Source organism: Hirundo rustica, chromosome 13, assembly GCF_015227805.2.
Source record: "Hirundo rustica isolate bHirRus1 chromosome 13, bHirRus1.pri.v3, whole genome shotgun sequence".
In the NCBI taxonomy this organism is placed as follows: Eukaryota; Metazoa; Chordata; class Aves; order Passeriformes; family Hirundinidae; genus Hirundo; species Hirundo rustica.
The window spans coordinates 6,120,404-6,148,229 of NC_053462.1; the positions used below are offsets into that span (position 1 = coordinate 6,120,404).

The 27,826-nt window shown below is 40.9% G+C and overlaps 1 protein-coding gene and 1 long non-coding RNA gene across 3 annotated transcripts; one reads left to right on the forward strand and one right to left on the reverse strand.

Moving 5' to 3' along the window:
- The first annotated feature begins 1,262 nt into the window (after positions 1–1,262).
- On the forward strand, positions 1,263–12,606 carry LOC120758755 (uncharacterized). Of its 2 annotated transcripts, none has more exons than XR_005702999.2 (3): positions 1,263–1,316; positions 3,387–3,474; positions 3,648–3,777. It is a non-coding gene; the product is annotated as an uncharacterized LOC120758755 (long non-coding RNA). The 2 variants fall into 2 exon arrangements; XR_005703000.1 differs by lacking the exon at positions 3,648–3,777 and adding an exon at positions 12,471–12,606 and having other exon boundaries at positions 1,284–1,316.
- On the reverse strand, positions 8,253–25,902 carry FAM81A (family with sequence similarity 81 member A). Its single transcript, XM_040077370.1, has 10 exons — positions 25,675–25,902; positions 23,357–23,748; positions 21,996–22,063; positions 20,398–20,671; positions 19,514–19,632; positions 14,343–14,472; positions 13,122–13,228; positions 11,883–12,018; positions 11,310–11,505; positions 8,253–10,913 (listed from the first exon to the last, which is right to left on the reverse strand). The coding sequence occupies exons 3-10, from the start codon at positions 22,040–22,042 to the stop codon at positions 10,774–10,776; spliced, it is 1,149 nt and encodes a 382-aa protein (XP_039933304.1). The 5' UTR covers positions 22,043–22,063; positions 23,357–23,748; positions 25,675–25,902; the 3' UTR covers positions 8,253–10,773.
- Positions 25,903–27,826: the final 1,924 nt, after the last annotated feature.

A 27,826-nucleotide genomic window follows, 5' to 3' on the forward strand; every position in this document is an offset into this window, starting at 1 on the left:
GTTCTGCATCCAGCCAGCTGGTGACAGTCCTTCATGGAAACTGTTGCAAATGAGAGCATTCAGAGAATGGAAACAAAAATGAATAATTTTTGCTGTCAGAACACAGCGTATTTGGAGACTGTGGATCCTTTAGAGACAGGCAGATTTTCAAAATGAGATTCCTTACTGGATTCAGAGGAACTCTCAAAGCAGCTGCTAGATTCCATTGATAGATTACATTGATGAAGAGCTGTGGACCTCTGGAGGAGGAACTGGAACTACTGGAACAAATACAGGGTTTGATGAAAATCTCACGACAATTCAAAGCACTAGAAATGATCTATTTTATCTGAATCCCTTACAGAAATGCAGACCTCAGTGGTGTGTTTCTGGAGCGCTGAAGGTGGGTTGTGGGTTTGCCATGTTCAGGAATGGAGGCCGTGTTTTTCCACATGGGCAGCACAGCATGGAGCAGCCGAGCTCCGATTCCCCAAACACAGCCAGTGTGAGCAGCAGAAAGCGCCTGCTGGCTCCTGGGCTTGCTGGAGTGGCCAAGTGTGTGGGAGTAGTGGATCCCTCTTCCAGCTGGGCTTCTGATGTTATTGTTTGTGACACAGTCAGTGGGACTTCTCCCTGCTCATTGCTGGTCTCAAGCCCAGCCGGTCTCCACGTTACATCAGTGCAAAGCCAGTGGGAGCAGGTGGGTGTCCCAAGGGTCAGGAGCACGGCTCAGGGAGCAGTGTTGTCAGGAAAGTGACAAAGCACATCTCAAGCCCCCAGTGCCCAGCACTCCCCTAACACGAGCTCTGCCAATCAGCCAGAGATGGGGGCTGGTGCACTTGGGTGAATCAATGCCTTGTAATCACAGGTGTAAGTAACATACAGGAAATACAGCCCTGGCTCATCTGTGATCCATCCCCTCAGCTCTGGAGACCCTGACAGAGTAAAGCCCCAAGCAACGGCCCCAGCACAGGTGTCTGGGGAACCATTTCCCAAGCCAGCTGGGGGTGAGCAACCACGACAGACACAAGCACAGACGGAAGACTTTTCCCAGTATTAGACCTGCCTTTGATTTTGGTGGTAGTTAGCTCGCAAAATAAAACTTCTCTCTTTTCCGATAACATCAAAAGGGGTTTTGTTAGTCGTGACTGAATGCAAATTGCTTTCAGTGTTTTTTTCTTGAACTAGATTTAAAAGACCACAGATAGTTCATACGTTTATTATGGACAATTTTTTTCTAAAATGTCTTTTTATTATGACAGAGAGAATGAAAAAAAGAAGAATGGGGACAGAGAGGGAGGAAGCAACTGTCTGGTTTTTTCAACACTTTTAATTAGGTAGGAGGATTTTTCAAGCTTGGATAAGCTTTCAGGTATTTGCTTAAGCATTTGTTTTGCAGGAGAAATTCTAGACCACTGATTATTTTAATGACTAATTAGAAGTTTAAAAATATGATAAAAATAAAGTTAAAATCTGGCTTAAATTTTGCCTACCAATTAGACCAACATATTTGGAATGTCTTATGTTCAGGGAGAATTTTGCCTCACACAGCTCTAGGAGTATATTTTTCTGCACATCTTGCTAATGCAGATATAGGAAGTGAAATCCTTAATTTTATAACTTTATTGTTCTAGAGTTTGATCTGTTTGCTATGCTATGAGATCATGAGAAAAATTATCATGGTTACCCGAGCCAGGTAAATTTTAAATAAAAAGCTTACAGGAGCTTTCTATTTTTGCATTTCAAGTTTATTTTTAACTAGAGATGTTTGCATACTCAGATGCCTTTTAATGAAACCAAACTTTCAGAGATTTGTCTGGTTTTGCTCTCTACATAGAACATCTACTTACCTAAAACTGTGTTTCCACTTCGCTAATTTACATAAGTAAACCTTAATTTTTAATTGAAGCTATTACTCCTATTAAATCTTTTGGGATGCCTAAATAAAAATTCCATGGCTCTCTTTAATGGCTGTAATTCAAGGCTATCTTTTTATCATGGTCAAAATTGTTCTTCTGGATTCCCGGTTAATTGTGAAGATAATGCAATGTGGCATGTCAGATGCAACAATGACATTGCTAATGCCAGGCTGCAAGGATAAGCCTGTAAGCAGCTGAGATGGCTTGAATATTTTGAGAAATAATTTAATTTATCTCTTTGTTGATGGATTGTCAGTGGTACTGATTTTTATAATGCAAAAATGTCAATGTTTCCACAATGATGATCATAAGAAAACGTTAGTACATTTTTTTAAAAGCCCTGCATTGATTTAGAGCATATGTCATACTTTTTAAAGAGATTCTGATCACCTGGGAGCTTCAGTCTTAGGGGTACCCAATAAATTTGAATGCCTAAAAGTGAGTTTTCTCAGCAGGTAGCTGCATTTTATTTTCAGCAATAAAATAAATAAAAAATTGCTAAGCTGTATTTGAAAATTTTATCCCACCATTGGTGTTAAAATAAGTGCGAATATTGCGTAACAGACACATTGAAACTGTGGATGTTGAAGCTGTGAAGCTCCAAGCCCAGCAATGCGCAGCTGGATGTGTTACGAGGACATCTCCACAGCTTTCCCCGGCACAGGGAGCTCAGCCCAGCGCGCTGTGTGGAAGCCAGGCACGGGCACAGGTGCTGCAGCTGCTCGGGGCTCTCTGGTGACAGACTGGCAGCGCGATCCTGGTGTTCACTGCTCAGGGACACGCTGCCGCTGCTCAGTGCTACCCGCTCTGCAGCTGAGAGCCCAGGAGATCCATCCTTCTGTGCCCCACACAGGGCCGGAGCTGCTCTGGCTGTGCTCCTGCCTTTTCATGCTGCTCTACGGTTTGTGTGGTTCGTGCATTGGACTGCTGGGTTCGGCCCCGAATTCCAGTTTCACTGCAGCATTTTCCTAGGTTTGAAGAAGGAGTGACAGGATTCCTTTAGGAGGAGGAGAAAATAGAGTTGCTCTGTGAATGTGGAAGTGCCCAGGTGATAAAGGCAGGATGCTGACAGGTTTCCCACCTGAGGGAGACTGGCTGGCTGTTAGGATTAAGCACAGAAGTGCTATCTTGAGAGCATTGGCTTTATTACAGTGTTGGCTCTCTTTATATATATTCAATTTTTCTCCCTTTTTGAGTTGAACTGGTATCCGCTTAGCTAATATGGCTTATCTTTAGTTGAAAGGATTGACTGAATTTGGGTTAAACTTCAGTGATGTCTGTTTTGTCACGAAAGTAAGTAATTGCAGAACTGCTGGTTTCAGGGTTTTTTTTCTCTTTTTTGTTTAATTACATCTGGGGAATTCATATAGGATCTTATTGTTGGTGTTAGCACATATTCAGGTTAATAATTTAGGAAACGTACTCCTGTAATTCATAAACCAGTGAGAATTATTGAGATATTTTCAATGCGGCCAATTTCTTCCACAGGGACTGCGTAGACCATGAAGAAAATGAGAATTTCCTTGTCAAAGGTGAGGCTGAGACACAAAGCAATTTGGAAGAAGATGATGGCCAGGTAAGATTTGAATTTTTCTCTTTGAACATCCTGCTAGAGCCACGTGATTCTAGAGAGAATTCCTTTAGGAAAATTCCATCAAATAGAAACAAAATAGGATTGAAATGAACTTTGGTAAAATGTTTAGCAGAGCTCTGCTTCTCAATCTCCTCTTCATTACTTTAATGATCTAGAAGCTAACAAAGGGAACCTGGATTCATTCCAAGATGTGCTACTAAACTGTGAGCTCCCCAGTTTCATTAAGGTGCCTGGTAGGTACAAGTGGAAAACTTGGAGCAGGCTCTGAGAAGAGCAGTACGTGGGTGGAGAGCCATCCAAGGCAGAGTGGTGAAGAGATACTGGGAATACATGCAGGACTCAAGTGTGCTCCTCTCTCTCCATTTGTGCTAAAGGCATCCATGTCCTCTCTGTCTGGAGTGCCTTATAGAAATGGATTCAAAATTCTCTAGGAAAAATTATTGTTTAAATTCATGCTTGTATCATTGGTGGAATTGAGTCTTAATAACAAGGCATGTTTATGTGTATGGCATAAACTATCATTGGTTGAAGTATATTATCATGAAATCATGGAATATCCTGAGCTGGAGAGACCCACAAGAATCATCAGGTCCAGCTCCTGGCCCTGCACAGAACTACCTCAGGAGTCCCCATGGGTCTGAGAGCATTGTCCAAATGCTTCTGGAATTCTAGCAGCCTTGGTGCTGTGACCACTTCCCTGAGGAGCCTCTTCCAGTGCCCAACTACCCTCTGGGTGAATGATGACATTGCAAAGGCATTGTTATTTCTAACTGCAGATTATCCTATGTACAATCAATTTCCTGACTTTTCTGGATGCATTCTGTAAGGTTAAACATCTGGGACAGAAGCATTCCCCTTCCTGAATGCTTTTTTAAAGAGCCTGTTCTTTCTATGAGTAGAAAAATTATCACTGTCTTTAAAAAACATTCTTTTCTCCTGGGATAAAGTTTTATTCATCACAAGTTGGTTTTATTTTTTTTCTGTTATAATGGAGTGTTATTTATAAAAGTTCTTGAAGTGAATCACGGAATTCTGAACTTTCCAACTCTCTGCAAATAGCAATGAAACTTGCCTGAAGTGTAAATGAGCAGCGATTTAAGTATTAACTATCAGTTGATATTTCACATTGCTTCCCACATACTCATTTATAAAACAGTCAAGCTGCAAACTTTGTATAAATAGCATTTACTTATTGCCGTGGTTTAATTGGAAGTTTGGTGTTTGAGGATGGTTAGCGCTGGCACGCAGGAACTGCTGGTGACTGTTACACTTGCTGTGTCATAGCTGCGCTGTGTGGTCTTGAGATAACTAAAATTAATGGTGTGCCACTCCTCTAAACTGAGTTGTTATAATCCCTATCTAACAGGGGTATTGTAAAACTGATAATTGTTTTATTGTACAGCAGAATTGTACTGGTGTGTGTACACATAACTAGAGTGCAGCAAGAACATATTTACAGAGTTCTTCTGCTTCTGGGAATTTGAAACCGTCACATTCCACAGTGGGTGAATTCAAGATAGTGGCTAACCAGAATCCATTAATATACAAATTAAATTGCCTGGAATAAAGGGAAAAAAATTAGAAGGAATGACCGTTACTTGTCTGGAACACTGTTGTGCAGTATTTATTTATATCTACTAAACCGGGCCATTAATGTCTCTCGGTCTCTTGTACTTTTTTTTTTTTTTTTTTAACCTTATGCAGAGATAGGGATTTGACTGATTGTTACAAGAAACCTGTTCTGGGACTATGAGCTGTTGGCCAATAGTACAATTAAACCATAGTTACAGAAAGGTATCTGACAGCCCAGCTGAGCCAAGTGTTTAAAATATGTTTTGTGATCATGAAAACCAGGTTCATCATGCCCAAAGTGGCAAATGTGTTTAGATCCAAAATATAAGATATATTTTAGATGCCACATGTAAATATGTGTAGACATTTCAGTGTTAACCACTCTATGCTTCTGTGAGCCAGAGCATATAAGAGTTGGAGCTGTTAACCATTTGTAATCAGTCACACCACATTGCCACAGAGCCAGATCCTCTGCCAATGTTCCTTCAGGCCTCCCTTGTGCTGCTGCTGCTCATGGAGCAAAATGCTCTCAAGTGAGCATTGCTGGGCACTTTACTTATTTATCCTTCTACTTCTGAATGACAATTAAAATATCTTCTCACTGAAAATCTTGCTGTTCTATTCCTAATGCCATAATATTCCCTTGAGCTTTCCAGATGCAAACACAGATGATTATCTCAGTGTGCAGGGGACTCCATTCCCGTGCCTGTCACTTAAATCTTGCCTCAAACCTCAATTGTTCCCCTGTAGCTCGCTGAGGGCTCTCTGGAGCCAATGACAGGCGGGAGGAGCTTCACAGCCACATTAAATAAGTGAGGTTTTTTGGTCTCTGCCTGGGCTTTGCTCTTGTGTGTCAGACAGATGTCTTGTGGAGTTTCTCCCACTTTAATGTGCTTTACTGGGAACTGAGCTGTAGTAATGTGAGGAGGACTTTTTGCCCTGCTGTGGTGTTTGCCATGTGGAGTTCCTGCCCATTTGTGTCAGGCAGTGCCAGCCTATCCCCAGAAGACTTCAAGGAGACTCACCCTTAACTGAATCTCTGTGTTTGCCCTGGTTAATGGATTTGTCTTAACAAGTGCTGTCCATAAGGCATAATCTTTTGACTTAGTGAAATAATTTGTGTGACTTTCCCTGGGGCTTCCTACCTGCAGAAATCCTTTTCAGAGCTGTCAGTTCCTGCAGACATGCAGCTTGCCTGCCTGCCTTTGCCTGACAAGAATATCAGGTGGCAGTGGGGCCTCAGGGACAGGCTAATACTCAATTCCTTTGTTGCCTTTTCTCATTTTATATACATACATATATATATATATATATATATTTTTTTTTTTTTTTTTTTAAACTTAACATGGTGTGGAAGTTACTGCAGTCTGGGCAGCCTGATAAATGTAAATAATTGATTTACCACTAGGTAGTTTACTGAAATAAAGGGCACAGAGCTATAGATAATGGGCCCAAACTAGCCCAAAATCTATTCAGGAAATTCAGGGTCCCACCATTGTGCTCTGTCTTGTGATGTCAGTATTGGATTTGCCTTATCTCTCCTCCCTCTGGAAAGTGGTGATATATTATTAAAATAAACACTGATAATATTATACTATTCATTTTTATTGTCTTGTTAGTCCACAATAGCTGGAAACCCAAAATGTTAAATAATGGTTAAGATTTTGCTATTAATGAAAGATCATCTCCAAACTAAATGATTCTATGATTCTGAGATACCAGGAGATCATACTAGAGACCAGCAGTCCCTTTTGTTTTGAAACATGAGACATTTTACATGCAAAGAGGTAAGCAAGCAGTTCTCACAGTGAGTTGCCACATTCATTTTAGAAAGATTAATCTCACAAAGGAGAGCATATGTGGAACTGGGTCACAGCACTTCACATATCCAAGCTTGTGTAAGACACAAAGTGATCAATCCCCGTAAGATCTTTTTAAAGTGAACAAGGTTTATTATTTATAGCCGTAAACAGGCTGGCATTTATCTTTCCAAGGCATGGCAGCAGCACAAAGTATGTTTTAACTTTTGTTGTTTCCAGTTATTTGCATTTTAAAAGCTATGCTTTGAATCATTATATCTTTCTTGAATTTAATGATTTATATACGTTACTTGGAATGTACTGAAATTACAATTCTCAAAGCTAGTGAAGAATGAAAGAGCATGGACAACATGGAAATTTGGTGTTATTTATGCAGCTGTATATGTACTCTAGTGTGCAATTATTAAACCTCTAAGTTATTAGTGGAGATAGCAAGATCACAAAGGCCAGTGGCAGGGTGGGTGCCTGCATCACTGTCCTGATACCATCAGGAAATGCTAGCACAACAATGAGGCAGCACAGGCACTGAAATATGTCTTCATTTACAGTCTGCTTCGGCTTCAATCACGTCGAATGGACGCCTGTTTACTGCACTGGCGTTAGAAAATGAGCCTTAGCAGAAGCTGGAGTCAGCTTTAATGAGAGTTACTGTTTGGAGTATGTGCAGCAGTGCATGATGTGTTTTATTTTAATTCCTTCCTACTAGAAGCAAATCTTTCTCCTCTCTCACCAGCAATTCCTACTCACCCTCTCATACATTTCAGGTTTTTGTATTATGACAATTACTACTCAGTTTTCTTCTTAAACTTGATCCTGGTTCTCTGTACATCACTGAGCTCAAAGCATTTTTTCACTGATCTGTGCCCAAAAAGTCATGGCTCTCTCACATACTTTGCAATGTTTGAGGCTATTCCATTGTATTATTTATGGAGATAATTCTTGCATGGATTGAGAGCAGCTTTTTGTGCTGGGCCCAGAGCTCCATCTGGTAGTAAGTGTTGAGGTTATCCTGTGCTCTTTCAGCCCAAGCCAGCCTCGGAGCAGGAGGCAGTGCTGGAGGAGCCTCTTCTGCACCTCTGCAGCGCTGTGAAAGGCACATTGCTCTTTGAGCTGTACATGATTTAAGATCTAGTGCTTTAGAACTGTCCCCGATTTTTTCCTGGGTTTGGGAGTTTGGGGTTTTAATGGTTTGTGTTGAGCAGAGTTCTGCTGACAGAACGAGCAGCAGAGAGCTTCGTCCTCACTCAGCATTCTTCACGGATTGTCTGAAGGAGCATCACAATATCACTCAGAGTATTTTACTTAATCATCTGCCTTTATTGTGATTTTACAGAGTGACGTCTTTAGATTATTCTTGGTTTATTTTCCTTTTGTCCAAGTACATGGTAAATACTTCCGGCCCCATCCCAGCGGGATTGCGGCATCTTTGGATCACACAGGTACATTGAAACCCGTCCTTCACTTGCCAAGAGTAACAGTGACACCCTGTGGCAAACTGAGTAGAGGCCCTGCGCCCGATTGCCTCGCCGCCTTTCAAATTTGCCTCCGAATTTCCTACACCGCGGGGAGTGTCACAGGAGGAATTCCTCCCCTACACATAGGAGGGCTTCATCATTGTCATCTGTCTCTTATTAGACGTTTCCATTATTGGAAGACATGTCTAATGAGCACTTGAATCCTTAGATACGGAGAGCACTCTGCCCCAGATAGCCAGATGCTCGTGGGGGTGGAACACAAAACAGAAATTGAGAAAAGAAGAAAATGTTGTATTTCAGTTTAAATTGATGTTACGGGAATACACTGCTCTTCATTATCATTCATACTTCTTTTCTCTAGCATGGCAACTGTCTATTGAACTATATCAGATTGTAGTGACAAAGATATCCACAATATAAAGGTATCCACAACACAAAACTTACTACATAAAAAGCTGCATGTGGAAGTTAGAATCATCCTTTGAACTTCTTACTTGCACCATTCCTTTGGTTTGTTTAATGAGTATAAACAGCACAAATGCTCTGTGATTACTGACATAATTCTGATTCCAGCCAAGTCCCTCACTGCACAGTACCACGGTTCTACTGTGTTATCACATGCTAATGTAAAAGCCATGTACCCCAATTAAACATTTTCCAGTGAGTTTAACTTGTGACACTCAGGATGTTTTACACAGCTGACTGGACTGCACGCTGCAAGTGATTTAAGCCTCATGCATGTGAAATAGCTGACAAAAGAAAGATTTTAAAACTTCGTGAGAGCAAGTGGTCTGGTTTTGGTTGTTTTGTGGGTTCTGTGGTGGTGTTTTCTTTGGGTTGGGTGTTGCTGGTTTGGTGGGTTTTATATGGATGTAGGAAGGAGAAAAAACTTAAGAAATATTGGGCAAATATCCCTGTGAAGCTTCATTTGAATTATCTATTACACACAGATTGCCTAAAAAAACTAATGAAAATCCAGGAAAGAATGTAATAAATTAGGTTTTGTGTCCTCTGTGCTTGAAATTTAAGGCTATTATGCCTTGTCCTAGTTTAGGTGTTTGGGTGGCAAGGCAATCTTCTTTAAGCAGTGGAATAGACTGCATTAATCAATGGCTCATTCTTAAAAGATTGTTATAAGCTACAGAAGTGTCTATGGCAAATATTTTAGGTAGTTGGATCTATTTCAAAGGGGAGAGGTGTAGAGACTCCTATTAATTTATTTAGGTTAACAGTACTGTAAATTCTGTGAATTAATAATAATTCACAGAATAGTATATTAATAACTATTACTTGTATAAATTAACAGGATGCTGGATAAAGTCTTATTTTTCATGAGGGTTTAATCCTGCGTGGCTTACAAACATAAGAAGCAATATATCGTGCTATGAATGAAGAAGTAAAAATAATAATTTTTTTCCTATCTAGATAATATACCACACGGGTGCAGATTTTCATTATTTAATTTCTTCTGGGGATGGAAATTATTATCTGGAAATAATGTGAATGCAATTAGCAATTTGAGTCTGCTAAATTATTAAAGTCTACTTAAATAGGATGAATTTTTTTTTTTTTTACTTCAATGAAAATTTCTAAGGAGATCATAAACTGCATTTTATTTTACAGTCTCCAGACTAGGTTAGATTATCACCTTCTCTTCTGTTTTCAAATCTTTCTAAGTTTTTATCAATAGCAAGTCACAGGAACACATGCCCAGTAAAAAAATACTCTATATACATCTTTTACCTTGTGTCAGCTCCCCTTGATTATTAATTTTGGAAGGTTACAATACTTAAGAGCAAGTAAATTAAATTTCTTATGTTGTTTATGAATCATTTTAGTCTACAACTACATTATGTAACACTACTTAGTTTTCACACACAGGATATTTGCAAATCTGAACAAAGATTTTCTGATGGTGTCTAGATTTTGAAAATTGATGCTTAGAGCCAATTCTTCCCAGGAAGTCAGTAGTAGAGAAAGTAATTTTAAAAATATCCATTGATTTCAACTAAGTAATTTGTATCAAGGTGGAGAACCTTGCCAAATTCATATGAAGCAAATGATGGTATCTCACCTTTTTTTTAAAGGCGGAAGGGTGCAGGTGCATATAAAAGCATATAGCTGCTGGGATGCCTTTAGCAAGCGAGGTGCCAGCTTCACCAGTGTATTACTCCAGTTTTACACAGTGCTAAATTTCCTGATAGCAACTGGAGTAGTGCAGTGGCAAAGCAGCACCTCAGTTAACTGCCAGTTATCCATGAACAGCTTGCATTTACTGCTGTGAGCAAACACCTGTGCAGCAGCAGCAGCATGTCATTTGGTACATGCAGGTAATTGGCATTACAGACTGGAACACCACTAGGGTCTGCCTAGTTAGCCAGGTAAGCACTAATCTCTCAGACAAAACCTTGGAGTCATGGTCCAGCCTCTCCCCATCTTGGAAGCTCCTGCTTCATTTGGTGGATCTGCTTCTGTAGTTCATCTCTGTCCAGCTTCATTTTTGCTTCTAGAACTTGCCGTAGAGACCCAATGCTCTCATAGATAGCTGCAAACCCTAATTGCAGGTGAGAATGACATTAGTTCATCATGAGGAGCAAGAGTATCACATCATTGTTATCAGAATGCACTTCCATAATGCTCTGCTTTGCACTAGGAGCACAGCAAAAGTTCTGAAGGAAAATGGGATGCAACTGTGTGCTGATGGCAGGAATGCCATGATGGCAGCCCAGCTATGGCTGTGCCTGCTTTGGGGAGAGCACGTCTAAGCCGGTTGTCACCCCTTATTGCTCTGCTTTTCACACTTAATGAAAAGCCTTCTTAATGCCACAGGTGTAACCATTACATCTGCCCAAAAAGTATTTAAACTGCTTTGATACAAGCAAAGACATTAGTATGAGTCGATCACTGTCACCACAATTCAGAATAAAGAAGTGGATAACCATGGTCCTACCAGCGTTAACTTCAGCTTTCATTTCTTTTATATCTTCATTTATCTCATTTTGAAGTTTGACAATGCGAATATTTATCTTTTCTTCAGTCTGCTTTGCTTCATGTGCTTCCATGGTTATCCTCTGCATTTCCTCTATTCTCTCAATTTTTTCTGCCATTTGGCTGAATTTCATCTCAATACCTCTCTCACTCATTTCCTGGAGCCGGAAAAAGAATTTAAATGAATTACTCTGTATGTGGAATAACAGTGGCCTTTTAAAAATATTAAATAGGTACTGATTAATCATCTTTTATCTCGAATTCAAAATGTAAGGAATTACAATTTTTCATAAAATCATTTCAAATTACTTGAGCAGTGTAGGTTAAAATATGGATCTATTTAGCAGTAACCAGATTCACTTAAAGATTCTCAGGTTGTAGGTATTATACTTGATATCAATGAAGAGACTTAGGCAAATTATGCGGCTATCTGAAAATCTCACTCAAATAATATCTCAATTACATCATCTTAGTTATTAATAATGCTTTTGAATGCTTCCTGAGAAGTATTACAGGACATGTGAATGAAACTTACAGTGCTTTCCTTAAAAGTCAGTGAGAGTTGGTCAATTTTTTGCACGAGCTCTTTTTCAGTCCTCCCATGTTCCTGTTCCAACCAGTTCCGTGCAGACAAAATCTGATTGCTGAGCTCCTCTACAGCATCTTTTAATCTGGGAGCACAATAGAAATCAGCAGATACAAAAGAGAAGAACTGGTCATTCAGCAATGACTTTTTCATGAACGTGTTCATAAAAACACAAAATGGCAATTTAATACATTCTTTACATCATATTAAGGTGAGCCTTTGAATTTTAAGTCTATTAAACTGGATATAGTAACACTGGTTTAGAAAATAAAGGTGGAAGTTCACAGCAAATGTATATGAAGCACATTACAAAATTTGAATTGTAGTAGATGAAAATTCATTGTGACATTGAAAACGGAATATGGTCATCCATTCAGGTTATAAACTTTATGTCCATATGTATTAAATCCGAGCAAAGATTTGGTAGCTGCTTATTCTGGTGACAAGGCTGGTTCCTGTAGCTCCACTTGCATTGCCTATACTCACCTCAACTTTACACCTACCAATTGTGCCAGTGAAACTGTTTCTTCTCTCCAGTGACTATGTGAAACTTGGACTGCATGAAGACGGCCATAAGCAGTAAGAAATGAGGATGTGGATGGATTATACCAGGACTGCTACTGAGTGAAATGCCTGGAGAGGAGTTAACATCTGAATTGAATATTATGACCCCATGTAATGTCTGGTAGTACAGAGAATCTTATCACTAATAATTTAGGTATTTCAGTTATATTCATGTTTGAAGCCAGTTTAAGGCAATAGCACTTTGTGAGTGCTGTGCCTTGCTTCCTGCTTGCTTCAGTTGAACTTTGTTCCCTGCTCTGGACAGCCATTTCCAGGATTCATTGCTTTGGACAGTTCTTGCAGAAAGGCACAAGGCCATTCTGACAAAAACCCTTAGTTGTGTCCTTTAATATAACTTCTGCCTGAATACTTAACTAAGAACATAATCAACTTTTCAGAATTGTCTAACCACACTATGGGAAGAATTCTTGGTGAAAGCAAGTCCCTCTTGACCTCTTGACAGACAGCTCTTGAGCTCTTGACAGTCAGTAATATCTGTGGAGCAAACACTTATTCATAGAGATTCCTCCTTTTATAGGCCTCAAGATTAGACCAATCAGACTGGGAAAACCAAGGCACTACTCCCAAGGTACACGGCAGCAGCAAGGCTTTCCAGGCACTTACTTTGTGTCCAAGACTTGCAGCTGTTGGTTGCTCTCTTTGTAGGCAATCTTCAGCTTTGCTTCTTGTTGCATTATCGATTGCTCCACTCTGCTCAGCAGATGAGAAATCTGAAACAAAATTCAGATTTTACTATCTTTCAACAGCATTTCATCACAGTTTCATTTGGGACATTTTCATAACAGCAAAGGAGATCTTAGAGAGCTCACGTGTGCTAACATTTCAAAAATCATTGAATTGTGTATTTTACTTTATCATGAAAATATACTATCTCTCAATATGAAAGTATCAGCATTTTGAAAACTTTTTTTTTTTCCTTAAATAATGTGAATAGTTTTGCCTTGAAAATCTCTGCCTGGTCCCCCCTTGAGACAGCTGAATTTGTATGATCCATACATCTCCAAGTTGCCATATAATCAGAGTAAACAAGTGCCAAAGCACTCTGCCAGTATTGAGGGATATGCTCCATCACTTTGTGTTTAAGGACCACTGCAGTGATAGAAGTGCTGGGTTTAACTGGGGAGAGGTCATTACTACGAGAGAATATCTGTCCCAAAACAACCATCCCAAAGCATACTCTTCTGGTTCACTACAAGATGCATGACAACATGCTCCTGGCATGCTAATATATGACACTGAGGCTTCTGAGGAAGGAAAGTGGACTTTAGCCATTTACGTACCACAAAATGAAGATGTAAAATACTTTTGTTGACCAAGAAAGTGGGAAGACCTTGAGATGGGACATTAAGGAAAAGAATTCTTTGTATTTCCAAGTCTCTGCCTGTATCTTAGTGCTCACTTACATTCTCAAACCCAAAGGAAGAGAAACCTGACAGATTAATGGATTCACAGAACCCAAAGCCAGTCTTGTTTTGCAGACCTTCAAAACTGTGTTCAAATACATAAAGGATCATCCTGGGAAGGCCAAAATACAGAGTGAAAGACTCAGAGGCTTGAACTGCAGTTTTGTTGAGCATGTGCCTTTACATACTAATCCCTTCTACACAGCATGCTGCAGGCACAAACTAAGGGCCTTTTTCAGTTAGAACAGTACAGTAATGCCTCTAGATACCAATGGTCAATGTCAGAAGGACTGTGAGCTGATACACCTCTCCATTTGTAAATCTGTGACCTCCCAGGATAATAATTAACAGTAATGGAGTCTGTGTGAATTAGACTAGAACTCTTACCTGTGCAAGGATTGCCTTGGTCTAAATACCATACCTGTATTTCTGCCTCTTTGATTTTAGATTCTAAGATCAGCTTGGAGGTGTGCTGGTCTTTACTTAGACTCTGAAGTCTTTCATATGTAATTTTATGCTCTGCAGACAGCCTGGCTAACCCAGCATCACACCTGTTTGAATAGATAAAAAACAAAGCACCAACCAAATAGAATATAAGGTCCAGGCTTTTTAAATTATCCATTTCATACTGGACATTTCTGTGGAATTCCTGTCTGGCTAGGGAAGCAATGTCTTTGAGACTGTAGGAATGGTAAGGCATCTCACAGTGTTCAGCAAAGTGTTCCCAAATAGGCCTCGAGGTCAAGTAGTCTGATACACAAATTCCATTGTTCTTGGCACTGACATGATATGGGTAGGCTGTGGTATCACACAGAAAAATCACATCAGAAATGCAAAGATGCAGAATTTCATTTCCACATCCTTTTGTCATACACCAGAAGATACCTGAGAAGGTGTGTATGAGTTCCCCTACATGATCAGTAGTCTAAGTAACTGAGGACCATTTTTTCATTATTGTAGCTTTGCATTTTTATTTGTGAAATAGTAGTATACAGCTAATATGTGTAGTTAACAATATGGGGCAAATTTTATGGTTCTCAGTCTTTATTTAGATACAGAGCCATTGATGGCAATTTTTGTCTCAGAAAAGGCTATAAAATGAAGTCCTGGAACATGATGATTATTGTTTCCTTTCTTCACATTGGAACGCCTCTTGATGCTGTAACATTTTCAGGATAAATATGCTATAGAGCATGTGTGTTTTCTACCAGATTTTAAAAATAATTTGATCAGGTGGATTTCATCTACAGTAATGCAGTAAGAGCATTAACTGAGCTGTAAAAATATGAGTACTGTGATTTCAGGAGTAAGACCTCTGTGAAGTATGACTCATATATATTTTTTTTTGCTAAGGGAAATATGTAATCATCAGTGTTAACAAATTTGATATAGGAAACTGATGAGGAACAGATAGTTGTTACAATTTGAGGGAGAAAAAGGCAGTAAAATGGAACAAGCTGAGGCATGTTACATCATTACCTAAACCAATGACACACTTTGTCATCTTTTTAGTCACATTTCAGTTTGAAAGCTTTCATTTCAACAAGCATTTTCATCCTCTCAATTGCAGGAAGTGCCATTATCATTAAACATGACGGGAAAGTCACAGCTAAAATGACAAATGGAGCATTGCTTATTACTGTGGTACAGTTTCAATATGAAAATAATCAGTAATGTAAAATAGCACATAGGCATTATAAAACTCGAGGAAATTAATTTCTAGTGTAGCAGTTCAGCATTGTGAGGCTGGTTAGTGATATCTGCAGGCAGCCTGGCTAGGGTTTACACAGCAGTGAAAAGCTTGTAGGGCTCACAATCAGGCAGTTTCTTTAGAAAGACAAGAGAAGCCGAATCTGTCCATGTTTGTTACAATCAGAGAGAATCAGAGGAATGGAACCATCTTGTATCTAGTCACCAAAATGTTGTGGGCTCCAAGAAATGGTTAGTTTTGTTTCTCTGAGGCATGGCAGCTCTGAAACTACTGAAGCAAATGTAATCAGCAAGCACATGTCTTTTTTTTTTTTTTTTTTACGTAAATTAGTGGTTTGGGTTTAATCACAGAACATCTCCCTTCTTCATTAAATTCAGTGATGTGGTCAAAGGTAGTTCCATGGTAACTGAAACATTAAAATTCTGACTCTGTGAATGTAATGTCTGCCTGGTATGCATAAGTCAGATTAGTTTATCTTCTATATCTGTTGCACATGCTTGCAAACACATGATTGGTTTTGTCTTGGAAGAAAATACTAGTGTTCAGCATCAAAGAAATCAAAAGACAAGTAGTTGCTCCATTCAGTGTCACTGGAGCCTAGATAAAGTGAGAACTGTGCCAGTACTCTGCAGCTGGCTGCTATATGCAAATGCTGTAATGGTATGGAGAGAACTTTTAATGTTCCTGGTCTATCATAACAGGAGATGTTTCATTTAAAATGCCAGTGTTTCAGTGAAAAACAAGCAGCTGGAGAACAGGTAGTGAAAAGCAAGTTGGAATGCCTGTGGGGGCACTGGCAAGGGCAGCAGAGCTGGTGGGTTGTGCTGGCCTGGGGCAGGGAGCCCAGAGCTGCCCTCGTGGTGCCACCGCCCACACAGCGAGGGCCAGAGCAGCACATTGCTCGTTCTTGGGGAGGTCATCAGAGTGGGGCAGCCCAGAAGCATCACACTCATAATCTGTGCAGCAGGAAAATCTGCCTACGTGTAATGAGTCCAGGTTGTCTGAAATGAATCAGTTCTATAATGGAGATAAAAAAGTCAGCTATATATGCAAAGCAGGCCCAATTTGAATGCACAGAGTTGCCATTTCTCTGGATGTTTCAGCTCTCAGGAAGCATTTATGAAGAGCTATTGCTATCGTTCCAACCAGGCTGCTGGATTTAAACTTTCCAGACAAATTCTCATTATCCACAAGTAATTCTCTAAATAAATGATAAGGCACTAATGAATTTTATGATCTGTTATCACTAGAAAAATAATTGGTAAATCTGTATAAAATAAAATTGACAACATAAGGGACAGAAGGCTGGAGAATTTGTTCTACTGGTATCGATCTAATTTTCTGCTAAATATGTCACTGAATTTTATAGAGTTTTTTTTTCTTAAAGTTAATAATAATGCTGATTTTTAGCAATAATTCAGGACTGTGATAACGCTTTACAAATTCATCAGTAAATTGTGTTTATTGAGAAAGGATCCATAGACATGAGCTGTAATGTGTATTCTGTCATCTTCTGATAGCAATATTAGTTGATTCTGTGATGTGAGTGAGGTGTGTTGGAATCTCACTCCTGCAGGGCTGTGGGGACTCTGGTTTGAAGCTGTGCTTCAGAAATGCATGTGCATGTAGGGAACCCTTGTTCCCATCATTAACAGCACCAGCGCTCTAGAAATAACGAGACAGTTGTTTGATGATATATTGACATGTTACAGAACACTTGGTGTTAGGAAATCAACTCCCCTCTCTTCAATATTGAACTTGAAAGGGATGTTTAGTATGCGTGAAATTACTGGAACCGAAATTTGGCCAGAATCCTAGGATAGACACTAAAGTTATTACATAACAAAGGGCTCAGGCTTTGGTATTTACTGTCTAAACTGATTCCCACTGTCCTTCTGCACGGTGCCAGTGTGAGCAAACACAGTACTCAGAGCTCCTGCAGCCTGAGCCTCTCACGGTACCTTTGTTGTGGCTGAAAGTTGATGCACAGGAAGTTGGTAACCCACAGTGACTTGATTGTGTTTCTAATATTTCACTAGGAACTCATCTGGAAGCTAGCACCACTAGAGGTAAAACTACTCCAGGTGAGTAATGTGTATTTTATAGAGGGAACATTGGCTAAAGTAATCAGAAGGTGTTTATCTCAGGGAAAGTCTGTGTATTGTGCCAAAGGCACAACGAACCACTGTCTTGACCATAATCTCCAGCTAGTGCTATAATCGTTATTCACTGGAACACTGATTTCAAAGTAGAATATATTTGTAAATAAAGACAAATAGCTTTCTCTCATGGACCAGTGCTTTAAATTGCTTTCTAATAAAGGGAAGATTTTTTTTTCCTCGTTCAGGGATATATATTTTTTTTGTACAGAGTATGCTGAATAGAAGCATAGGATGCAGGATGGAAGGTAGCAGTTAAAAGGCAATAAACTGATTCTCTTATGGGAATGAATACAAATAACCTGCATTCGTCACGCAGTCTGCCATAAGGCACATGGGCATAATCTCATACAATTTGCAGATAAATTGCAGCCCAGGCACAGCACAAGGGTGGTGCCCTAAGGAAATAAAGGAAGAAGCCCTGGCACAGCCTGTGCCTGTCCCCACCCTCCCACACTGAGTACTTGGGCCAGGACAGGGCCTCGCAGCGACACCCACACCAGCATTTCTTCTCCTGAGCTCCCTGACTGAGGGCAAAGGCACCACATTTTGCCTCCCAAGGTGTCAGTAACAGTGCTGAACCTCTCTCAGGATGTAGTATGATCTCAAAGCGTTTTTATAGAAAAAAGCAAGAAGATCTAAGCATGTACATTTTGGGGGGATTTCTCAGCAGGGTAGATACGTGTATGTGTGTCTCTCTGTAGGTTTTTCCATCAATTTTCTAATTTGAAAAAAATAAACTAGTTCATTTGTGTTTGCTAAAGGATAGTGCATAGCTTACTGAATGTTTAATTCTTTTGGAAACCTTTCTAAAGTATTTTCTACAAAATGGGCTATGAAAGTTACAGTGAAAGCTTCAGACAATTGAGTAATTTATGAGAAAACCTGAGTTCTATGAAAATCCCTCTCTGATTATTTCTGTACGTTGTTGAAGATTATCACTAAATCAGGTGACATGCAGAAAAGGAAGCAAAATTACCCGTACAATATAAACAACAGGTGAAATTCAGGACAAGTATAACTCCACCAAAGTTATTACCCAAGCAGCTGTGGGCCAGGTTATGTCCTTTTCCTGTAGCTGTACATATCCTCTGTCTTTCGTGCTCAACTTTACAGGCACTTAAGCAAATGTTGTGGTACTGGGGTTTGTAAATGTGCCATAGATGGCACAACTGAAGTCTGGGTGGCCGCAGAGTTGTAACCTGGAGCTTCAGGCAGCCTGTAAAACCTCTGTTATTGTACAGTTTTCTGTTCCTTATGTGTCGTGTAGCTCATGTGGGATTTAATATGGCTAACCGCTAACTGAATGTGCAGATTTTTACTTCTAAAATATATGCAAAAATGTGCAACTATTTTGTTCTTCACAAGTGCAGATTGTTCCATGCTGCCTTTATAACTGTGCTAATTAACGTGTTTCAAAGGCACATGAGTCTAACCAGTACTTTTTAAAAGCTGAACCAAATCCAAATTCCCAGGGAATTTGAAGTCATTTATTTAGAACTAATTTCAGGAATTTTAGGAAATAAGGGTGATATTGTCAAATTTAATATGTAATACTGCAAATACTGCAAATAATGCAAAGTATTATTCATTTTCTTGAAAACACAGAGCAGAACTATCCTTGGAATTTTGCCAAAGTTGAATTGAACCCATTATCATTAATACTTCAAGATTAAAACAAGATTTTTAGCCCCCAAAATGCAGTTCCATGGGGACTTTTACCTTGCCACTCTTCCCCGAAGATCTCCTAGGCCAGAAAGCTGCCGCATTTCAAGACTCTTCAGGGTAGAATTTGTTCCATAGCTGAGATTGTCTCTGACACGTATCTGTTCCTGCAGCATCTACAGAGCATTCATATGCAAATAAAAACTCAGTATGGTACATTTAATGTACACTTTAAATGTCACTCATTATTTTTCAGTAATTTGGTATCCTCAGATACCGTTTTATTCTTACTTTATTCAAAGCTTTGTAATGTACTAAACCAGATACCTTTTAGATATTCTATTCTTTTTTATTATTAGTGTCCAATCTGCATGCAATTACGGTAATATATGTAAAGAATAACTTGACGGTGAAATGGAGGCTTAAATTTTTTATTCTCCTTTCATTTTCCTCACCACACCCCTGTTGTTCAGCAGCAGAGGTCAGACATGAAGTCGTGTGTCTGCCTACAATTAGGTCATAAAAATGAGCACTTGGGTTTGGTTACTTCGTGTCATCAGTGAGTCGGAAGCGAAAGAAAGTTTATTATAGAGCGAAGGCATTTCCTAGTGTTTATACAGCACAGCCTTTGGACTGAAGTTGAGCTGGGTATTAGTGTCGCATTAATTCATTTTTTCAAGATTTTCCAGTGCAACTTTTGAAAGCAAGCTAATTAGAACCACAAAGGCTCCTGTGTTTATATGCTAATATCCTGTGCTATTTTCATAGCCATTGAAAGAATTATGTAATTTGCAAACACTTTTTCAAGTTGTAAAAACAATTTATAAGCTTACAGGTTCTTCAGACCTTGTCTGACCTTTACTTATCCTGTGGTAAACTTTGTTAGGAAATTAGAAGCAATGAGTAGCTGAGATTCATTCTGTGCAAGGTTCTTGCCGTACCTCGATGTCCCGATTGAGCTGCCTCACTATCGCCGTTATGTTTCGGATGTGTTCCTCCAGGAGTTGCCTTGCCAACCGGTCGCCCCCCCCTTTGTTCTGCATTCTGTGCAGCGTGGAAACAATGTCCTCCTTAATGCGAAAAGCGTGTTCCACAAGAGCCGCTGTTGTTTTCTCATGGCTCAGGATTCTGTCCTCCAGCTGATCCACCAGGCTGGCAGAGGCCAGTGGGACCGCTGTCAGTGCCTGGCTGTGCAGCGGGATGTTCCGGACCCGTCTAGAGGGGAACAAGAGCCACATCTTGTTACGTTCTCACACAAAGCCTGCAATGCCTTTGCACTGGACACGGTGTGGCACTATCTGAGTACTGGCAGTGCTGGGGAGAAACCCCAAAATACTCCCAGAGAGAGCACCCACTGCTAGAAATAAGCGGGTGCTGTGTTAGCTACCACGCGTCTTGTACAAAGGCAGGTCAGGCTTTTTTCATACTCTTTAAGGAAGCTTATGAAAGCATTGGATCTTAAGGAAAGGACATTAGCATAATAAAAGTAGTTACAAATAAGAACCATAATTTGATTAAGAATCCAAATTCAAACCCTTCTACTGAGTTTCAAAAGTAATGTTATTTGTCTTTACAGTTTTCAGGCTTAATCAAAGCTCTAACAGTTGAAGGTAGGTATTGTAAATTAATGAAAACAGATCAGGGTTAAAATGGAGTAGCTTGTGTCAATCCCGTTTCTGTCTCTATAGCTACCCTGTAATACCTTGCAGAAACTTGTTGCCCTGCAAACTGGACAGGAGCATATGCGGGCATAGAAACTGAGGTGAGACCAAAATTATGAGAAACTTCTCATAGTCTTAGAAGTTAAATTTCCCCCCAAAATAGCTTACATTTGTGTACCTTGAGTAATTATCTAGATTTTTGAAGACTGCTCTGCATTGCATAGCTCCCATGGAAAGCAGTGGAGCTCATGAGTGCTGAAAATAAGAAAATGAGGCTGCTAATGCATGCAACCTTTTCCTGGCACTATGTTCTGTAAAGAATAACAACATTTTCAAAGGCATAAGTGCAGGATACAAGTTTAACCCCACTTTGGAAGAGGAGATCTTTTTTCTAGGAACTCTGTTATTTACTGTGTATTCTCGAGTTGTTTCCTGTTAATGACCCAAATTAGCAGTTCAGTTTGACCATGATGATATTGATAGAGCTGTATGAGAATTCCAACGAAGATCACTTTTGGCTCTGTGTTTTCACAACTCATTCCATGCTATTCAAACACTGGCTAAAGTGTTCTTGGGCTTCTAGTCAGTGAGATTTAAGCTATTTAATTTCTTTGGCAAATAGCTGAGTAAAAGCTGAGTAAGGACTTGTGATTTGGGCACTGATTTGAATGTCTATGTTATTTCACTTTGCTTTGCACGCTAATGCCAAAGTCCCAGGTCACAGCATTACTGTATATATGCATATAAGTAAGTATATATGCACATAATTAAGTATATATATATATATAATTACTGTATATAATTATATATGCATATAATTAAGAGATCCATAATACTGTGCAATATGTAGATTTTTGGTGTTATATTCCAGACTGTACCTTTCAGAAGGGGCAAGAGTTGGGAAGATTGGGCTTCGGTGGGCCATTCTCCGGTCAATAATTTATGTCTGTTGAAAAAGTACAAATTGAATTATTGAATAGTCTATATCTGGTACTGAAATGACTTAAAGCTTTTGCTTTCAGTGCACCTTTAAATAAAGTGTAATATTATGCTGACACGGATAATCATGGCATTCAAATATTGCTAATGCAATAAATGCAAATAAAAACTAATACAAAAGAATGAAGACTAAAAACTGCTAAAAGGCTTTCTATAGTGAAAATTATACTCTTGAAAAGACAAAAGGTTAACAGCCTTGAAACTGAAATCTGCTGTTGACTCACAGAACTGGTTTGGCAGGGCAGAGGTAAACAAAGTTCTTGTCCCCAATCTTCTACTGGTCTCTGACATCATTAATCAGTGAATAATAAAATAAGGTCTACAGCATGATCATAAAACTTAAGAAAATATTGACTGGAGAATCAAATACAAGTGTTTTATGACAGCAGATTATTAGGGGTAAGATGTTTTTCTCATAAAAGCACTGGCAGTCAGAAACCTAAATAAAATGTGTGACATCAGCATAGTTTATCAAAATTGAGTCTTGTATTAATTTCTCTTCATATCTAAATGACCACACTTTATGATGTAAGTATATTTTTCTGTGGTAAGAATATAAATTCTGGTTTTAATTTTTAGACAAACCAGCCAGATGGTGACAGACAGAAAGATATTTTAGTGTCTTACTGTGAGACCAGTACCTGGCTCAGCAGCTTTGTCCTCTGACAGAAATAAATGAGAAAGATATTAGCCTCAATCCAATCCAACTAATCTCCCCTACATTAAAAAAAGAAACATTTTTAAGTATAAAGAGAAGTAGTATGGCCTGAGCCTCATCTCCTTGGGAACCTAAAATCCTCACTGAAAAATAAAAGCTGATGTACGAAAAGAAGTTTACAATTGCTGATGAAATCCTGTGCAATCTGAGAAAGATGGGGTTATGGAAATACAATAGTCAAATATCGATAGTGAAGAAGCAATAGGGCTACCCTTTGGGATCTCAAAATGCAAAGCATGTTTGTGCTTTAGAAATGTATGAAAGCACTGCCTGAAAGCAGAGAGCAAACATTGTCACAGCGTGTGTGTTCTATTTATAGCATGGTGCTTCGGAAACTACAAATTAGAAAAAAAAACACTTTTAAGAGAAGCTGGGTTGCTGAGCAGCAGTGACACCAGACAGGAATTCAGAAGGTCTGATTTGAATTCCTTGCTCAGTCTCTGATCCTGTTGACTTTGGACAAGTGTTTTCCATGAGCAATGACTCAGTTTCCCTATCTGTAAGAGAGAGAACCATACCTACCTCCTTGTTTAGGTTCTTACATGGCTATAAGTAAAAAGCACAGTATAAGAGCTGGGGATCATTGTGGTGACTTCTGCATTCAAAGTCCTACACAGACATTGAATGTCCAGTTCTGCAATCTGCTCCTCACACTCATCATTTCCCAGCTGCTGGATTTTTAAGGAATGCCGGCGCTCTGCGAGGGGTCCCTCCTGGTCACACCACCAGACTGCAGCAGGTCACACCACCAGGCACACAGTTCTCAGTGGGCCTGAGACCTCTGGGCCTTAACACATTTTGAATTATCTTGATGCATTGAAGCTTTTAAGCACAGTTCAGCTGTAAAGACAGGAATTATCCCACTGATTTGGGAAAAGTTATGTGTACTGCAGCAGCAAAGCTCTGGATGCTACCTAGAAAAACAAAGAACAAACATTAAAGTCTGTACATCTAGCAGCATCTTAGTGAAATTTAGTGAAATACACCTTACAAAACCCAGACAAACAGTGCTTTAGTCTCATGACCTTTGGTATCCACTTATTATCAGCTGGAAAACAATGTTTGCAGCAAACTAAGCATAGGTTTGCATGAAGTCTTAACTCTTTCTGGCAGTCTACCATAAGAAATGCAAGTAAGTGCAAATCTGGAGTAAGTGTGGATATGAAACAAAAGTTACACAAATAAACCTCTCATTCATTTCTCTTTGTTCAGAAACAGCAAAGCATGTCATCATCAGATACCAGATTTTTTAATCTGATCCAAGAGCCAGAAAGGATCTAAGACCTTGATTGGCAGCTGTGCCAAAAATTCCTGCAGTTTGGAGATATCTGTGATAAACAAATAGGTGTCAGAACTAATGAAAAAAATCCTTCTCTATGAGTGCAATACCTACTTAGACTAGTAAATAGAAGATGTTCTGATAAGATGTACTGATATTTATATTCAGAGGAATATAATTTCACATGGCTCTTTCAATGGTAGTAAACTGGGGTCAAGTAAGATACCAGTTGAAATACTGGTTACAGGTGCTTTATTTTTTAATGATGCTGTTTTCTGCTTGATACTGCTATAAGAAATTTAAGTCATGATAGATTAACCCTGTAAATTTAGGTTGACTGATTTAAGTTACTGAATATTCCAAATATACTTGTCACATGTACAGGATAAAAGTTTTTTCCTGTTTGTAAGCAATATGCCTGATTGCCAAAAATAACAGTTTACTTGATACTTAAGGCAGGTTTTGCATACAAATGTGGAGCACTTCCATAGTGTTTCTTTAAATCACTGATAAAAGATGTTTAAAAGCTTGGGAAAAAAAAAATAAATCGTCCATGGGATGTGATCAAGAGACACTTCCAGCAATGTGCAGTTCACTTCTCACTATTTGTACTGTAGCTTCCCTTTCCCACTTCTCAGACTGCCCTGCATTTTTATTTTCCGTGGGATCTCCATTTCTCCTGTTTTGAAGGTTAATCATACCTGTAGTGTTCAGTTCCCCATCTTCCATGATAACCTACAACTAATGCTGTAATGTCTGCGCACCTCGGAGTGTTTTTCTCGTTCATTCTCACAATACGCCTGTGAGGTAGGAAACATTATTATCCCTGAAAATATAATTTCCTTCTGTCGCTGGTAGGGAAGCGAAGCACGGGGCGGGCTATGTGACTTGCCACGAGTCACACGGGAACCAAAGCAGACTGAAATACCTGCCTAGGCAAACACTTTAATCACTCTTTTCTTCTTAAAATAGAAACCGCTTTGGTCGCTGCACAGGGAGCGTGTGACGGCACCACCCCGGCAGCCGCCAGATCCTTCCCAGTGTTACTCTGAAGTGCGTTGGGGCAACGCTTCGGAGTAAGCGATAAAGTCCCTGCGCTGCAGCTCAGCAAAGCGATGGGAGAGACCCCGGCAGCGTCAGGCAGAAGCAGACCCGTGCCGAGCCCCCGTGCGCGGCTGTGGCACTCTCGAACTCGCGCTGTGCGATGGGTGCCCGAGGGGCTGCCCCGGCAGCGCGGTGACCGTACCCTGGGCTCCGAGCCAGGCCAGGGGCCCTCTGGAGAAACAGCGGCGATCGGCCGCGGTGCCGGCCCGTGCCGAGCCCCCGTGAGCGAGGGGATCGCGGCGAAGCCCCGCCGGCACCAGGCCGAGCGCTTGCCCTGCCCCGCCCTGCCCGCGGCTCGGCCCCTCCGGGGGTCCCGGCCCCGCGGGGCGGGGGTCACCGCTGGGCGCGGCGAAGGTCGCGGGGACACGGGGCGTACGACGGCCGACAGGTGCAGACACCGCTCTATGGCCACGCAACACGGGGGCCCGGAGCCGGGACAGCCTCTGCGCTCACTCACCGGTGCTGGCTCAGAGCAGGGCAGGGCTGCCCGCCGCTCCCGCGCATCCTCGCCGCCGGCCGAGCCCCGCTCCGCTCCGGGCGCGCTGCCGCCGCGGGAGCGCCCGTTCCCAAGCGCCGTGACCGCCGGTGCGCGGCCGGGGCTCCGTCCGCCCGTCCTCCCGGCCGGCTGCGCGGGGCGGATGGGATGGGATGGGATGGGATGGGAGCGGCTCGGAGCGGGGCGGCCGCCGCAGGCCGGGCTGCGGGAGCGGGAGCGGTTGCCAGGACGCCGTCACCATGGGAACGCGCTGCCGCCCTGGCGGGGGGAGCCCTTCGCATCGCCCCCTCCTCGCAGCTATTTCACGGCAGCGCCCGATCCTGGGGAAACAGGGAGGGAAGGGAAGGGCCCCGCAAACGGCGGCGCTCCCTGCGGCACGGGGGGCGAGCGCTGGGGACGGAGCGGGGGCCGTGCCCGCGCCTCCCGCGCCAGCAAACGCCGGCCTCCAGACAGAAAGTTCGGTGGTGACGAACAGCGGTGACTCTGAGTTTCTGGTGGTGCAAAGGAGCCGAAAGTATGACTGAAAGCATGGGTTTTTCCAGAGTGCATATCAAATCCTGTCAGAACAGAACATTATTAAAATCAATGACGAATATTAGTCTTGTTTATAAATTTTCCATGTTACGTTTTCAAACAAGAGCTAACATGCAGCTTCTGTAAAACTTCATATATCATAGCAAATAAGATCCATCTGCTCGCATAGAAGAGGCGTGTCAGCTAAGAGAAAGTATTACTGGAAAAACAAAGTCCACAGAGGGTGTGTCTGCCTTCACTTTTGTTTCCTGCTTGTGGCATTCCTTGGACTTTGATACAACCACCTTGGGTAAACAAAGTGTAAGTGAAATCTGAGAAGAATTTACTGCACCAGTTCACTCTGAAACAGCACATTGTCTCTGATTTTAGTTAAAATCCATGTGACATCCCATACTGTTGTATAGGAAAACCTTTGCAGCATGAGGGATCTGCTAGATGTGAAGGAAAAAAGGATTACACCATGCACACTGTATTGTAAAAAGCAAGGTGGGGTCTGAATCCACACTCTGATTGACCTATTTATTTTAAAGTAATTCCCACATCAAAGGATCAGACCAGAGAGAAAACATGCTATAGGTGCTTTGAAAACTATGAACCGAGAGTCATAAGACTGTAGGATAATTTAGCTTAGAATGAATCTCAGGAGAACCCTTGTCAAACCTCCTTCTCCAAGTCAGGTGATTGATGAGTCCAAATGTAGCTGTTCAGGGTTTTAACCAGCCTACTCTTGAAAACCTCCAAGGATGGAGATTGTGCAGCTTTGGTGGACAGCCTGTTCTCATGCTTGTTGGCTGCTGAGGAAAGAACATTTTCTTTATACCTAGTCTGAACCTCTCTCATTTACATTTATATTGTTGTCTTCCCACCATGCCCCCTATGAAGAGTCTGAATTTGCCATCTTGATGACTTCATCCTAGATACTGGTGGGCCCTGCCAGGTCCCCCAAAATCTGCTTTCATCTGGCTGAACAAGCCCTGCATCTTCAGGGATCCAGCTCCCAACCATCTCACTGGCCTCTGCTGCACAGCTGTATTCCCTGACCTGCCAAATATCTAAACTAACTACATGCCCCTGTGTAGTTTTTGTGCACCTGTCTAGTGCTTTTTTCTTGCTAAAGGACTGCTCAGATACCCAGCGTTTTCTTGAGTATGTATGTCTGCAGACTAAGGCTTGAAAGCAAATTGTTAGTTAAAGCAAATCAATTGAAGTTATTTTAATTTAAAAACAACATTTGTACCTCCTACTGCAGTTGTGAAAATAACATTAAAATATTCTTCGGTGCTCAGCTCTCAGCCTGCTTTCTCCCTCTGGCCCTTCTCTGGCAACAGTGGAGGCCAAGAGACAGGTACAGGACATGCAAATTCTTTTCAGCTCTTACACTCTCTCCAAGGCATCCACACCACCAGGATCTGAGGTGCATGGTCTTTGGTTTGACCCGTATGGATGCTCTTTTCATCTTTCATCTTTTCATCAGAGATCATTATTTTTTGTACTTGTATCACTTTCTTGATGTTTCTAACTAAAGCAGTACTAAACTATTGTATTTTATGTCATTACGTCCTCAGTGTCATTCATACTG

Bases quoted from the DNA above. Each gene is read 5' to 3' on its own strand.
- FAM81A (XM_040077370.1), bottom strand. From the start codon at position 22,042: ATGGCCCACCGAAGCCCAATCTTCCCAACTCTTGCCCCTTCTGAAAG. The intron at 20,672-21,995 runs GTACAGTCTGGA...GTTCCCCTCTAG, and splicing joins ACTCTTGCCCCTTCTGAAAG to ACGGGTCCGGAACATCCCGC. The intron at 13,229-14,342 runs GTATGGTATTTA...ATTTTGTTTCAG, and splicing joins TCAAAGAGGCAGAAATACAG to ATTTCTCATCTGCTGAGCAG.